The sequence below is a fragment of the Ostrinia furnacalis genome, unplaced genomic scaffold, assembly GCF_004193835.3.
Source record: "Ostrinia furnacalis isolate ACB-3 unplaced genomic scaffold, ASM419383v2 OfSCF0677, whole genome shotgun sequence".
Lineage (NCBI taxonomy): Eukaryota > Metazoa > Arthropoda > Insecta > Lepidoptera > Crambidae > Ostrinia > Ostrinia furnacalis.
This window is the reverse complement of record NW_021130916.1, coordinates 156,334-171,784: the sequence shown is the minus strand read 5'-3', so window position 1 is coordinate 171,784 and position 15,451 is coordinate 156,334. Positions and strand designations below refer to the sequence as shown.

The 15,451-nt window shown below is 45.7% G+C and overlaps 1 protein-coding gene across 1 annotated transcript in view; it reads left to right on the top strand.

Annotated features, from left to right (window-relative positions):
* Positions 1-2,418: 2,418 nt before the first annotated feature.
* The window catches only part of cutlet (chromosome transmission fidelity protein 18 homolog), a 51,304-nt gene continuing 38,271 nt past the window's right edge, over positions 2,419-15,451 (top strand). Inside the window, exons 1-11 of the mRNA XM_028323697.1 lie at positions 2,419-2,667; positions 2,761-3,208; positions 3,457-3,610; positions 3,922-4,104; positions 4,534-4,753; positions 5,477-5,605; positions 6,351-6,510; positions 7,649-7,838; positions 11,620-11,768; positions 12,333-12,564; positions 15,255-15,401. Coding sequence (XP_028179498.1) covers positions 2,580-2,667; positions 2,761-3,208; positions 3,457-3,610; positions 3,922-4,104; positions 4,534-4,753; positions 5,477-5,605; positions 6,351-6,510; positions 7,649-7,838; positions 11,620-11,768; positions 12,333-12,564; positions 15,255-15,401 — 2,100 coding nt within the window. The 5' untranslated portion in view covers positions 2,419-2,579. The remainder of the gene's footprint in view (positions 2,668-2,760; positions 3,209-3,456; positions 3,611-3,921; positions 4,105-4,533; positions 4,754-5,476; positions 5,606-6,350; positions 6,511-7,648; positions 7,839-11,619; positions 11,769-12,332; positions 12,565-15,254; positions 15,402-15,451) is intronic.

Genomic DNA, 15,451 nt, shown 5'->3' with positions numbered 1-15,451 from the left:
TACTTACAACATTTTCACAAGACAATGTAAAATCGAAATTAAGACTGGATTGACTCAGTAATCCTAAATATTAGTTACTTATTTGGTATTATGTAGGTAGGCTACATAGGTATGTACCTACTTAGATATAGTACGAATACTTTTGTAAGTTCCCTAACAAACATTTCCTGCCCTGCAAATGACGCAGCTACGCATTAAATGTACTTACCTAATAATTTCCGGGTTCGATTCCTGGGGATATTCCCGGTTGGTCGGCTTGCATCCAACGCCTCCTGCTACCTTTGAGCTCGTTGTTTTCGTTCGACCTTGTGGGTGGGTGGACAACCCATACTGCGTTTTACAGTACGTGGCCTCCTCTCAGTCATTACGTTTAGCAAAAAAGTGTACCTATTTTAGTTTTCGTTTATCGTCTAATCGCATCGTTAAAAAAACGTTACGCGTTAAATCGTTACCTTATTTATTAACAATTTCTGAACGATATTTTCGCGCCATCTTTGTTGTTTGACATTGACAGCCAACCAATGACAGCTGTAATCCCACCAAAAACATTCTGTAAAAAACTAGCCAAGTCTCGATGGAGCTGCTTGTTTATCTCTAAAAAGTAATGAAATCTAGACAAAGTCGTGCCAAGTCTATGGTTCCTTACTGCGATTTCTTTATTATTATAGTTAATGTTGTGTGACTTGGCCGTTGAAGGGTACAAAACGAGGTGCTCCATGACACCATTGCACCAATCTGTCACCAGAACCGCTACCCATTGACGATGGAAAATAAATTACCATATGGAAAACGTTGAGCGTATTTCAATAATACTTAACCTATGATTATCTTAATAAAGATTGTTCAACGGCCAAGTCACACAAAATTAACTATAATAATAAAGAAATCGCAGTAAGGAACCATAGACTTGGCACGACTTTGTCTAGATTTCATTACTTTTTAGAGATAAACAAGCAGCTCCATCGAGACTTGGCTAGTTTTTTACAGAATGTTTTTGGTGGGATTTCACTTCTTTTTGTAGAAAGTGGCGTAATCAATTAACGTCGTCGTCCTTTAATAAGTATTATCGACATTTTTTTACGATATTAAACACAAATAAACTTACCTTTAAAATGGACAACGAATAAGAATCGTTTTAATAACTTAACCTTAGCTACCCTCACGATAATAAACGAAATTGACATTCATCTTAATCGACGGGGGGGTCTAGAAAGGAAAAAAAATCTGGACACCGCGGTGCAGAAAATCGACACTCAAAGTGCTAGCGCCATCTACCGGTGAGCGGTACAGGCGAACACCACGGTGCCAGTGTGGCGCTAGTAGTATTGAATGAATGTGGTGTTACTCCAAATCTTCGATTTTCCTAGTTTTTATAGTTTTCCCTTTATGTGGCCATTAAACCCTAACTCTGTACCAAATTTCAGCTCTCTGAGTTTATGGGAAGTACTAGTTCTATTTTGATGATCATCAGTGAGTGAGTGAGTGTCATAAATGCAAAACTTTACTTTCGCTTAACTTCGGAACTAAATGACCTACAGACCTGAAATTTTGGATTTTAAGTATGTGATTATAGCTTACTAGATGACGAAAATTTCTGCGTTCTGGTCTTATCCAGAGGTTCTCAAATAGGGGCCTGAAAATGCGGCGAAATGGTTCCAGTCCTATATTAGGCTTTCAACTAGCTCTTATAGTAATTACATAGTTGACAGTTACTAATCCCTTCTACTATTGTTATTGTTTTTGTAAAAACTTAAAAATCGCAAGCAACTCATGATTTTTTCATTCAAAATTAGAAAATAGAAAATAATAATTTACTTCTATTTATCGATAATAGGAAACCGTATTAGAACACGAGCCCTGCACTATGTTACGACCGGCACATGCGGCCGTACTGTGTATTTTCACGCGTCAGTGGATATCGGAAGAAATAAAATACATTGCGCAGTAGTTACGCATGACATAAAGTGGTTGCTAACTAAATCGTCAATGTACAACGTGTTTGAATTTTCATCACCACTAATTTCGATATCGCAGTAAATGTCACGGCACTGAATTCGTTCGTAAAAATGTTTAGTTTTTTTTATTTATAAGCAAAATACCAATGGATATGCAATACTTACATGTGGTAAATGACTTCATTGTTCCTGTAGTTCTTCGTTTCACTTATGTTATTGCACGTTACGACGCATTATCCAACAATATCGGCGAACATTTCCTCAGTACGACTGAATCGCGACTAACCTGGCGTCGCGGGCGATGTTCGTTTCTGGGCATATCTCGGAGACACGCGCCACGCCCCCGTTTCACATCTATTCCCTTCTATGATCTGAGGTTCCAGTAAAGGATGGTACGGCAGTGTTTGCTTCGCGCTCGACTTGGCGGGGGCACTGCCGTGCCCCGTGCCCCCAGATTTGAGGTTATGTTTACGTTTTTGTTAGGTTTTGTTTGCATCTAAAATAATACTTTTTCATAAGGTTATTGCTGATAAATGTGCATCAGAAATCTCAATAATATCTAAAGACGAAATACTTTCATTCACATTCAATTTGAATCTATTAAGTCTACAGTTTATTATAAAAATGAGTGATTACCCGGATCCTGATGAAGAGTACGAGCTTATGTACGCCGATGATCTTGAATTACTCAAAGAACATGATGACCACATAGGTAAATACATCCCAAACTTAGCCAATAACGCTCTATCTTGATAATAATTGTCAAGTACATCAAAATTTGATCTTTCTATGTATTTTTTTACAGAGCCAAATGTCGTCAAAAAGAAACCAGTACCGGCTAAAAGGAGCTTAGATTTCTCTAGTCCTGGTCCCAAAAATGCTTCAGCAGAGCCTGTAAATAAAGATACAACAAATAGTGATGCTATATCAAATAGAAATGCAACTCCTTCAGTCAGCAACACTCAGATTTCATTTTCTCAAAGTCTACAACCAATGGAAGAGTTGCTGACTCCTGTTAACAGCAACAAGCGAACTGCTGAAGACCTTTTCGGCGATATTGGTGATATAGACTTTGATAATGTGGAAATGCCAACCAAGAAACAAAAAACTGAGGAAGAAAATGATTTGGAACTGATTGACAAAATATTGGAAAGCAGACGACTTAGGCAGCTGCTTTTAGAACCTTCCAGAGCTCAAGCAGAAGATAAACCTGTGTTTAATACTAAAGAAAATCTGTCATTGGATATCCCAAGGTAATTAATGATTAAGTAAGTTCTTAGTTTGATTATGAAATTGGTATTAAGTAGTAGGTACTTGGATCATGTGACTACTTTAAATTCATACTCTTTAGGAATATTATTATTTTGAAATCTTTAAATTCTCAGCAAGTTTTCCAAAATGCCGGTATTAGTGTAATCCATGGGCTAAGACCAATATATTATTATTCTAAAGATCATCCAATTTGTGACACCTTATTGAACACTCCTGTATAACATTTCAGATGGCCATTCATGGCGCTTACAAACTCAGATGGAGACAGAATCTATGTCAGGCTGGAGTCCGAGACATCCTGGGATCAGTCATTGGACTCTACAGAAGATCAGCTCTCGTTACAATCTATGTATGCCAAGACATGGGATGAAGCAAGGAAAATTGTATGTAATGAGAAAAAAACTTATTTATCAATTTAAGACTAATTTTCACCAAAAACACTTTCATTTACACAGAGAAAAACTCAATATTCTTTTCCTCTCAATCTTATTTATTTCATAGAAATACCATTTCAGAATTGAGATATTTATTTGAACAAGAGATATAACATTTATATGAACACAAAACCAATAAATAGCGCATGCCCATGGTAAAGTTTTAATATGTATTTAAGGATATTATTTTTCTGACATAAGTGAAGTTATAACCAAACTATATTAGGATTTAATTTCTTTTAATATGCTCTTAATTACAGTTAGAAAAAAAGCAAGAGGCCGAAATCCTCAGACAATCGCAGGAGCCCCTTCCAGACATCTCTACAGATATCAACGGGAACAATTTGTGGGTGGACAAGTATCGGCCACATTCGTACATCGATTTACTAAGCGAAGAGCCTGTCAACAGGGCATTGCTGCATTGGCTGCACTTGTGGGATAAAGTTGGTATTTGTTGATTTATTTGTGCATGCCAATGATCTCTTAAATAAGCTCATACTCATTGTTGGGTTTAACTATTATATTGTTGCCATAATCGCATATTCCGTTGTTATGGGTTTATTCATAAAAAGTTATATTAATGTTTGCACGTTAATTTTCTCCAAATTTTTCATACAAAATGTATCGAAGGCTGCGTTGCATAAATTTACTTTGACTGTAACTTTAACATTATCCGGTGTTTTTTGTATGGTATTTGACAGATTTTTACCGTTTGTTAAAGTCAAAATAAGATGGTGCCTCAGCCTTAATTTTGTAATGGCATATCCTTTAGATTTTAGCTTTCTTATAATGCAATGATGCATGTGAAATATTATGTTGCTCGTAAATCTTAATCATAAAATAATGGGGGTATTTCTTACATCAAATTCCAGATAGTGTTCAAGAAAGAAGTGAAAACCACTGAGCCTCAGCAACGGAACAGTTTCAGCAAGCGTACCGGCCAGTTCCAACTCAGCAACAAGTGGAAAGGCAAGAAGGAGGCCGGGCCGGAGATGGACGAGGATGGAAGACCACACCACAAGGTGGCGCTGCTGTGTGGACCTCCGGGTGTTGGGAAGACTACTTTAGCACATCTATTAGCAAGGCTTGCAGGTAAATTTTTCTTACTTTCTGATATACCTAAATATGTGCCATAACAACAATGCTACCAGCAGGTAAGATACGGGACTTTTCTCACCTCTCGTTCCCACCGCTGCAAATCCTAGATCTACTGCTTGACCGCCAGTGAAAACCCAACCAGTGAAGGTCAAGTTTGTCCCAGGGGAAAGTTAAACTATCATTGGACCCGCAACGAAATTAATCAGAACATAGGAGTTCGAAGTTAAGGTTCGACTTCCCTCCATTGCAAAGCGGATGACAGGTGACAAACAAAGGTTTAGTAACCTTTATGAAAAGGATATGCAGGTAAGATAGCTCCTCTGTGGTTGATAATCTAGGAGCAGCTTGTTTCTACCGTTGGCCTAAGCATCATAAGAACAGATGCAGGCCAAGAACTTCCTTGTTGTGGATAAAATATATTCTACTAAATTGGTGGAGAGAGAGGATGACAGGTTTCACCACTAGGTGGCGCTGCCTTGTGGTCTCTTGTGGGCCTCCAGGTTTTGTGAAGACTACTTAAGCACACCTTTAATACACCTATTAGCTAGTGTTAATTCATACGAGTAACATACAATTATTTATTATTATCTTTGGACAATTTCACACAGCGCTATCTAGCCCCAAAGTAAGCAATTAATATGCTTGTGTTACGGATGCTAGCTTAACGGACATACTACATATACAATGGATTAATTAACCTTGTTTTCTTTTTTCCAGGGTATAGACCAGTGGAACTGAACGCATCCGACGAACGCAGCACGGACGCGTTTCGTAATGCGCTTCAGAGCGCTACTTTGATGCGTTCCGTTATCGACGCAGAGAAGAGGCCCAACTGTCTTATATTAGGTAAGAAATACACTTATATGTATGTAACCTGTATAATCAGTAAGAAATGCAAAGAAATACACTTACTTGGTAACTGTAGAACCCTGGAGAAGGTCTCATCTCCCCCTGAAGTCGGAAGAACCACAGCTGTAGACAAAAACAGTAATCAGTCAAAAACGAAGTCAACATTTTTTGAAGGATTTTTTAAAATCACTATCAAAATAGTCTCCACTGCCAATTTACTTTAATTAAATCAATGGAGGATTTGGCCCACGCGTCCCACGCTTTCCAGACGATTTGTGGAGGTCTGATGTTAACATATTAATTGCCCCCCATTCACCTTTTACCAGATCCTCGGAAAGAGTGGCAGTAGCATGCTTACTAATATAGTTCTACGACAGCGGTTCCCAAACTTATTAAGTCAACTGCCCACTTTGAGAATAAATTATTTTTTAGCGCCCCCCATTTTTGTAGTCAAGAGTCGAGCTCAGTCGGTGTCTAAGAGTCCTCCTAGTAGATGACGCCTCCCAAGCCTCTACATAACGTCCCGATTTTTTTTCTGGGTCTCTTACCCCCCTTTAAGCCTGCAGCGCCCACAAGGGGGCGTTATCGCCCACTTTGGGAAAGACTGTTCTACGAGCTCGCAATAAATAATAATAAATCGGACTCATTACATCGCGTGTACTGCTACTAATATCTGCGTGCTAAATTGAGCTCTGTATTCATAAGGTGTGAGATCAATCTAAATCAATACACTCTTTCGCAGATGAAATCGACGGAGCGCCGCTGCCGACGGTAGAACTGTTAGTCAAATGGTGTACCGCGGCAGCTTCTGAAGGCAAGAAGAAGGCGAAAGTCCAACCTCTCAAGAGGCCCGTCATTGCTATCTGTAACGACTTATACGCCACCTCGTTGAGACCTTTGAGGTACTTTTTCTTAGTATACGAGCGTAATAATATTCACACTTAGGTGAATTAGCATTCTAATGCGATGATTAGCCTCTCAAAAAGGGCATTGTTTTTTCTTCCCTAATGTAATGGGCTAGAAATAGCTATTCAAATGAAATAATTTTATTCAATTTAGACCAAAATTATGCACTTATGAACGTTAAAATGATTATTTTAAAAAAGTAGCCCTAAGGGGTTCTTTCAATGTCTTCTTATCTTTTGAGTCCTACAGTGCCTCGAGACTCGTATTCATTACCACTTTTATGCAAGTTAAGGCCTTCGCTAAAGCTTGCGCGTGGTTCTGTATTGAAAATTAGTATGACCAGCACGTGTTTTAGCCTAGGAGCAGACCACCGACTTTTAGTTGGCCGATAGTTGGGCCCCATTCTAATTTGTATGAAGAATCGGGCGATACCAAATCAGTGTAGTGTGCGCACTTTCATACATGTTCATACTGATTAACAGCCCGACCCAACTATCGGCCAACTCCAATCCGTTCCCCGGACAGGTCCAATCCGTCACCCGGACACGGCCTGAGCCGTGGTCCGAGCCTACCGTGGCGCCCTCAGGCCGCGTCCGTAGTCCCCTCGATCGGGCCCACTAGTGAACCCGCCGTAGGCTGGACTTTGTCCAACCCTCTAGTTGGGTTCGCCACTGATCGGGCGCCTTATGCGCTCGATATGGCTTGATGGTCGGTCTACGACCGACGATCGCTAAACGGCTAGAGTACCTTCTGTACTCTCCACTCTGCCCTTTAAAGCTGATGAAAAGCTCTTCAAGCAACAAGCGCGCGTCTCTTCAAAAAAAAAAAATTAAAAAAAATCGGCCACCTAAAGGTTTGTTGTCTGCGCCTAGGCTTAGGCTTTCGTCCAGGCAGTCAATAAAGGCATATTCTATTATCACTCCAATGTATTCATTCCAGGCAAGTGGCCCTAATAATCCAAGTGGGCGGAGTCTCCCTCCAGCGTATATCGAGCCGACTAGCGCGCGTGTGTTCACGCGAGGGCCTCAGCGCGCCACCGCACGTGCGGCGGCGCGCTAAGGCCCTCCTCCTGAGATTAATCCTAATGGTACGCGAAAGTTAGAATCTTATGCCATTCTAATGTATTAATTCCAGGCAAGTGGCCCTAATAATCCAAGTGGGCGGAGTCTCCCTTCAGCGTATATCGAGCCGATTAGCACGCGTGTGCTCGCGCGAGGGCCTCAGCGCGCCGCCGCACGTGCTAGCGGCATTGGCGGCGCGCGTCCACGGCGACGTGCGCGCAGCCATACACGCGCTCAGCTTTATTAAGGCGAGGGCGGACCAGGTCAGTAGAGATACTACAGGCAAAGGGTTAAGAGGGTTTTCAGGTTCGTTACACACGCGCTACCTTCATCAAAGCGAGAGCTGAGTAGGTCAATGGAGATAGGACAGGTAGGCAGAGGGGTAACGCTCCTACCCGGTAGGAAGAGGGGTAACGCTCCTACCCGGTAGAAAGAGGGGTAATGCTGCTACCCGGTAGGCAGGGGGGTAGGGGGGGTAGTCAGGTCCGCTATACACGCGCTGAGCTTCATTAAGGCGAGGGCTGCGCAGGTCAGTGGAAATAGAACGCTCTTGAGAGCTCCTGAGACTTGAGGTGTAGGTAGATTTTGTTTTCTTCTGCGAGAAAGTCTTCTCATAGGAGGCAAGGGGCGCTAGTGAAAGGATGATGAATGGGCGGGGTCAAATATCTTCGTGTGCTTTGCTATACACGCGCTCAGCTTCATTAAGGCGAGGGCGGAGCAGGTCAGTGCAGACAGTACACTCCTGAGAGTTCCTGAGAGATCCTGAGAGCTCCTGAGACCTGAGGTGCAGGTGGATTGAGGAGAAAGTCTTCTCATAGGAGGCAGAGGGGCGCTAGTGAAAGGATGATGAATGGACGGGGTCAAATATCTTCGTCCCCTTTGCCATACACGCGCTCAGTTTTATTAAGGCGAAGGCGGAGCAGGTCAGTGGGAATAGGACGCTCCTACCCGGTAGGCAGAGGGGTAACGCTCCTACTTGGTAGGAAGAGGGGTAACGCTCCTACCCAGTAGGTTGGGGGGTATTCAGATCCGTTACACATGCGCTGAGCTTTGTCAAAGCGAGAGCTAAAGCGCAGGGGTTGCTTCATTATTAGATTAGCACGCGTGTGCTCGCGCGAGGGCCTCAGCGCGCCACCGCACGTGCTGGCGGCATTGGCGACTCGCGTGCACGGCGACGTGCGCGCAGCCATACACGCGCTCAGCTTTATTAAGGCGAGGGCGGAGCAGGTCAGTGGGAATAGGACGCTCCTGAGAGTTCCTGAGAGCTCTTGAGAGGTCTTGAGAGCTCCTGAGAAATCCTGAGAGCTCCTGAAAGTAGAGGTGCAGGTGGATTTTGTTCTCTTCTGCGAGATACTACGTGCGCTCCGTTATACACGCGCTCAGCTTTATTAAGGCGAGGGCGGAGCAGGTCAGTGGAGATAGGACGCTCCTGAGAGTTCCTGAAAGCTCCTGAGAGATCTTGAGAAATCCTGAGAAATCCTGAGAGATCCTGAGAGATCCTGAGAGCTCCTGAGAGTTTCTGAGAGCTCCTAAGAGCTCCTGAGACCTGAGGTGTGGATTTTGTTTTGCCTGCCTTTTGTTTTGTTTTTGTCTGCGAGAAAGTCTTCTCATAGGAGGCAGAGGGGCGCTAGCGAAAGGATGATGAAGGGGCGGGGTCAATACTACGCGCGCTCCGCTATACACGCGCTCAGCTTCATTAAGGCGAGGGCGGACCAGGTCAGTGGAGACAGGACACTCTTGAGAGCTCCTGAGAGTTGTTTTCTTCTGCGAGAAAGTCTTCTCATAGGAGGCAAGGGGCGCTAGCGAAAGGATGATGAATGAAGTCATGAAGGTCAGTGGAGATACCAGAGGGGTAACCCTCCTACCCGGTAGGCAGAGGGGTAATCAGGTCCGCTATATACGTGCTCAGCTTCATCAGGGCGCGCGCGGAGCAGATCAGTGGAGACAGTACACTCCTGAGAGTTCCTGAGAGCTCCTGAGAGCCCCTGAGAGCTTCTGAGAGATCCAGAGACCTCTGGTCTAGGTCAGTCAGCACCAGGTCAGTGGAGATAGGACGCTCCTACCCGGTAGGCAGAGGGGTAACGCTCCTATTCGGTAGGCAGGGGGATTAGGGGGGGTTGTCAGGTCCGTTACACACTCGCTGAGCTTTATCGAAGCGAGAGCTAAAGGGCAGCGGGTTGCTTCATTAATCCAAGTGGGCGGAGTCTCCCTCCAACGCATCTCGAGCCGATTAGCGCGCGTGTGCTCGCGCGAGGGCCTCAGCGCGCCACCGCACGTGCTGGCAGCGTTGGCGGCTCGCGTGCACGGCGACGTGCGCGCAGCCATACACGCGCTCAGCTTTATTAGGGCGAGGGCGGAGCAGGTCAGTAGATTTTTTTTTATGCAAGACAAGGCAGTTATTTGACCGCAATGGCAATGAGGAAATCCGTAAACGACTAAAGTCGCTGACATAGCCCGACGGATTAGCAAGCTGAAGTGGCAATGGGCAGGGCACATAGTGCGCAGAACTGACGGCCGATGGAGCAGCAAGGTTCTGGAACGGAGGCCGCGTACCGGAAGGCGCAGCGTGGGACGTCCACATACAAGGTGGACCGACGACATCGTAAAGGTAGCAGGGAAGCGCTGGATGCAGGCCGCTACCAATCGATCAACGCGGAAAGCATTGGGGGAGGCCTATGTTCAGCAGTGGACGTCCTATGGCTGACATGATGATGATGATGATGAATGGCACCTGGTGTTAAGCGAGATGCAGTCTAGAATGGTACAAATCTGCCCTGTAAGTGTCTATTCACTCTCGCCTTGAAAACGCCCGGATTATAGTGTTCAGGAAATACAGCAGCAGGCAGCGAATTCCAGTCCCTAGCTGTTCGCATTATAAACGAGTCGTCGAAACGCTTAGTGCGAGCTGGTGGAATGTCGACAATGTAGGGATGGTACGCTCCTACCCGATAGGCAGAGGGGTAATAGGACAGGGGGGGGGGGTAGTCAGGTCCGCTATACACGCGCTCAGCTTTATTAAGGCGAGGGCGGAGCAGATCGGCTAAAGCGCAGGGGTTGCTTCATTACAGCGCTCCGCCGCACGTGCTGGCGGCGTTGGCGGCTCGCGTGCACGGCGACGTGCGCGCAGCCATACACGCGCTCAGCTTTATTAAGGCGAGGGCGGAGCAGGTCAGTGGGAATAGGACGCTCTTGAGAGTTCCTGAGAGCTCCTGAGAGCTCTTGAGAGCTCCTGAAAAATCCTGAGAGATCCTGAGAAATCCTGAGAGATCCTGAGAGAACCTGAGAGTTCCTGAGAGCTCCTGAGAGTAAAGGTGCAGGTGGATTTTGTTTTCTTCTGCGAGAAAGTCTTCTCATAGGAGGCAAGGGGCGCTAGCGAAAGGATGATGAATGAAGTCATGAAGGTCAGTGGAGATACCAGAGGGGTAACCCTCCTACCCGGTAGGCAGAGGGGTAATCAGGTCCGCTATATACGTGCTCAGCTTCATCAGGGCGCGCGCGGAGCAGATCAGTGGAGACAGTACACTCCTGAGAGTTCCTGAGAGCTCTTGAGAGCTCCTGAGAGCTCCTGAGAGTAGAGGTGCAGGTGGATTTCGTTCTCTTCTGCGAGATACTACGTGCGCTCCGCTATACACGCGCTCAGCTTTATTAAGGCGAGGGCGGAATAGGTCAGTGGGAATAGGAGAGAGAGAGCTCCTGAGAGCTCCTGAGAGCTCTTGAGAGTTCCTGAGAGTTCCTGAGAGTTCCTGAGAGTTCCTGAGAGTTCCTGAGAGATCCGAGAGTAGTCAGGTCCGCGATAGCGTTAATATAACATAAGTGGGCGGAGTTACATGCACTCTGCTATAAACGTGCTGAGCTTCACCAAGTTTGATACAGGCACGAAAATGATGGGCGGTGCGCAAGGAGTGATGTGTGGGTTTACTAACCAACAAACCAGTCCTATAATCTTCTGCCGTGTCATAGATGTGACATAAGATTCTGACATATTACTTGACTTGATGTCAGATGGATTTTGACATAATTAAATGGCCTATATTTGAATTCCAGGTAAGCATGGAGGATGTGGAAAACACGTCAGTGGGCTATAAAGACTGCAGCAAGAGCATGATGCAAGCATTGAGTGCGGTGTTCACCACCAATGATAAGGACCCAAATGCTATTGCGAAGACAGTGCAAGCCGCAGGGGAATATGATAGGTCAGTTGTTTTAAGTGTCTTTACACTACTCGTAATCATTTAAATGCAAAAAAGCTTTCAGATATAAACATAATATTATATGTATAAAGTTTTTGTACTGATCATTTTTATGTGTGCAATAAAGTCTTTAAGTTAAATAAATAAACAGAATTTAAAATTATTTATCCGTTAATCCGGCTCGAAGGACCAATGAAAAGAGTAGGTTTCTATTCCTGCGTAAAACGACTAATGTTGTTTAGTTTTGTCAATTTCAAACTGTTCACATAGGATTATAGGTGATGGCACAAAGACAAGAGAGTTACGAGAAAAAATAATGAGAAAATACATATTTCATCATCATCATCATCAACAGCCCTTTACAGTCCACTGCTGGACTATGAGCCTCTTCCGCTATAGTGGAAAGTTTTGCCATAATCCCCACGCTTGGCAGGCGGGTCGAAGACCGCAGTTTAAAAGATTGATGTTTTTTAGAGAGGGCTGCTGCCCGTTCTCTGTTTGATGCGTAGTCCTAAATCGCCTCTTACATAAGTATGTATAAATATGCTTACTTAATGTTGTTTACAGATTAGTCGACGGAATATTCGAGAACTACCTCCAAGCACGCGTGGACGCTCGCTTACTACTCGCGTGCGAGACGCTATCCTGGCTGCGATTGTACGACGCCGTGCATTCCTGGACGCTCCGTCATCAGAACTACTCGCTGTATGGGCTGTTGCCGCAGTGTATCGTGCGGTGCCACAGGATCCTCGCTTCTAGGAACCCGCAGCGAGTCAAGTTCCCTATGCAAGCTCAGGAGGTAGGTGCTTACTATGACTGCTATTTATCTAAGAAAAGTTGCAGCGGTTGTTTGACGCTGTGCACTCCTGGACGCTACATCATCGGAAGACTCGCTGTATCTGCAGTTGCTGCAGTGTATCGTGGGCTGCCATAGGATACTCGCCTCTAGGAACTCCTTTTAGTCATGTGTGAAAGCTCGCTCGCTACTCGCGTGCGAGACACTATCCTGGACGCTCCGCCACCAGAACTACTCGCTGTATGGGCTGTTGCCGCAGTGTATCGTGCGCTGCCACAGGATACTCGCCTCTAGGAACCCGCAGCGAGTCAAGTTCCCTATGCAAGCGCAGGAGGTAAGAGCTTACTATGACTGCTATTTATCTAAGAAAAGTTGCAGCGGTTGTTTGACGCTGTGCACTCCTGGACGCTTCATCATCGGAAAACTCGCTGTATCTGCAGTTGTCGCAGTGTATCGTGGGCTGACATAAGATACTCGTCTCTAGGAACCCATATTAGTCATGTGTGAACGCTCGCTCGCTACTCGCATGCGAGAAACTCGCTGTATCTGCAGTTGCCGCAGTGTATCGTGCGCTGCCATAGGAACTCCTCATCCTCGCCTCTAGGAACCCGCAGCGAGTCAAGTTCCCTAAGATAAGATAAGATAAGATAATATCTTATCTTATCTTATCTTATCAGGATACTCGCCTCTAGGAACTCCTTTTAGTCATGTGTGAACGCTCGCTCGCTACTCGCGTGCGAGACACTATCCTGGACGCTACGTCACCAGAACTACTCGCTGTATGGGCTGTTGCCGCAGTGTATCGTGCGGTGCCACAGGATACTCGCCTCTAGGAACCCGCAGCGGGTCAAGTTCCCTATGCAAGCGCAGGAGGTAGGTGCTTACTATGATATTATTTTGTTAAACTGATCTTGTTGCTTTATATTCACTTTTAGGAACCTATAGCGGGTCAAGTTTCCTATGCAAGCGCAGGAGGTAGGTCCTTACTATAACCGTTATTTGTATATTTTATTCCAAGAAAAGTTGCAGCGGTTGTTTGAAGCTGTGCACTCTTGGACGCTTCGTCATCAGAAAACTCGCTGTATCTGCAGTTGCCGCAGTGTATCGTGGGCTGCCCATAAGATACTGGCCTCTAGGAATCCGCAGCGAGTCAAGTTCCCTATGCAAGCGCAGGAGGTAGGTGCTTACTAAGACTGCTATTTATCTAAGAAAAGTTGCAGCGGTTGTTTGACGCTGTGCACTCCTGGACGCTACAAAATCGGAAAACTCGCTGTATCTGCAGTCGCCGCAGTGTATCTTGGGCTGCCATAGGATACTCGCCTCCAGGAACCCCTTTTAGTCATGTGTAAACGCTCGCTCGCTACTCGCGTGCGAGACACTATCCTGGAAGCTCCGCCACCAGAACTACTCGCTGTATGGGCTGTTGCCGCAGTGTATCGTGCGGTGCCACAGGATACTCGCCTCTAGGAACCCGCAGCGAGTCAAGTTCCCTATGCAAGCGCAGGAGGTAGGTGCTTACTATGACTGCTGTTTGTGTATTTTATTCTAAGAAAAGATGCAGCGATTGTTTGACGCTGTGCACTTCTGAACGCTTCATCATCAGAAAACTCGCTGTATGGGATGTTGCCGCAGTGTATCCTGGGCTGCCACAGGATTCTCGCCTCTAGGAACCCACAGCGAGTCAAGTTCCCTATGCAAGCGCAGGAGGTAGGTGCTTACTATGACTGCTATTTGTATATTTTATTCTAAGAAAAGTTGCAGCGTTTGTTGGACGCTTCATCATCGGAAAACTCGCTGTATCTGCAGTTGCCGTAGTGTATCTTTGCCTGCCATAGGATACTCGTCTCTAGGAACCCGGATTAGTCATGTGTGAACGCTCGCTCGCTACTCGCGTGCGAGACGCTATCCTGGAAGCTCCGTCACCAGAACTACTGGCTGTATGGGCTGTTGCCGCAGTGTATCGTGGGTTGCCATAGGATACTCGCCTCTAGGAACCCGTATTAGTCATGTGTGAACGCTCGCTCGCTACTCGCTTGCGAGACGCTATCCTGGACGCTCCGTCACCAGAACTACTCGCTGTATGGGCTGTTGCCGCAGTGTATCGTGCGGTGCCACAGGATACTCGCCTCTAGGAATCCGCAGCGAGTCAAGTTCCCTATGCAAGCGCAGGAGGTAGGTGCTTATTATAAATGCTGTTTGTATATTATATTCTAAGAAAAGTTGCAGCGGTTGTCTGACGCTGTGCACTCCTGGTCGCTTCATCATCGGAAAACTCGCTGTATCTGCAGTTGCCGCAGTGTATCGTCGGCTGCCATAGGATACTCGTCTCTAGGAACTCCTTTTAGTCATGTGTGAACGTTCGCTCGCTACTCGCCTGCGAGACGCTATCCTGGCTGCGACTACGACGCCATGCAGAAGATTGGTGTTTTCTTTCTCTCTTTTAACTTAAAGACGTCGGCGGACGGATTTGCGCAACGACAAATCCTGCGCTTTTCAGGTCGGTCCATCTAGTGGGTGGCTGTTAACATAATTATCCTTGCTGTGGTCGCGACTCGAAGATGTGTCTGCCTAGACTGTCCCTTCTACAAGCTATGTTCCCCACTCACTGTCATTTCAGCTTAGCGATTCTGTGAACTGTGTCGTACTATACTACAAGTATAGGTTGATGTTTATATTAAAACTGTTTGTTACAGGCGCACCGTAAGAAGACTGAGCTAGACAGCATTGTGTGGTCAGTATGGCGTTATAGCGCGCCGAACGTAGCGCTGACGAGGCGCGCGCTTCAGCTCGACGTCATACCGCTACTGCCGTATTTGTTGGCGCCTACTGCCAACATACAGGTATGAATTAATACACTATAGCCTGTGAAGACACACGATAAATCGGTTGT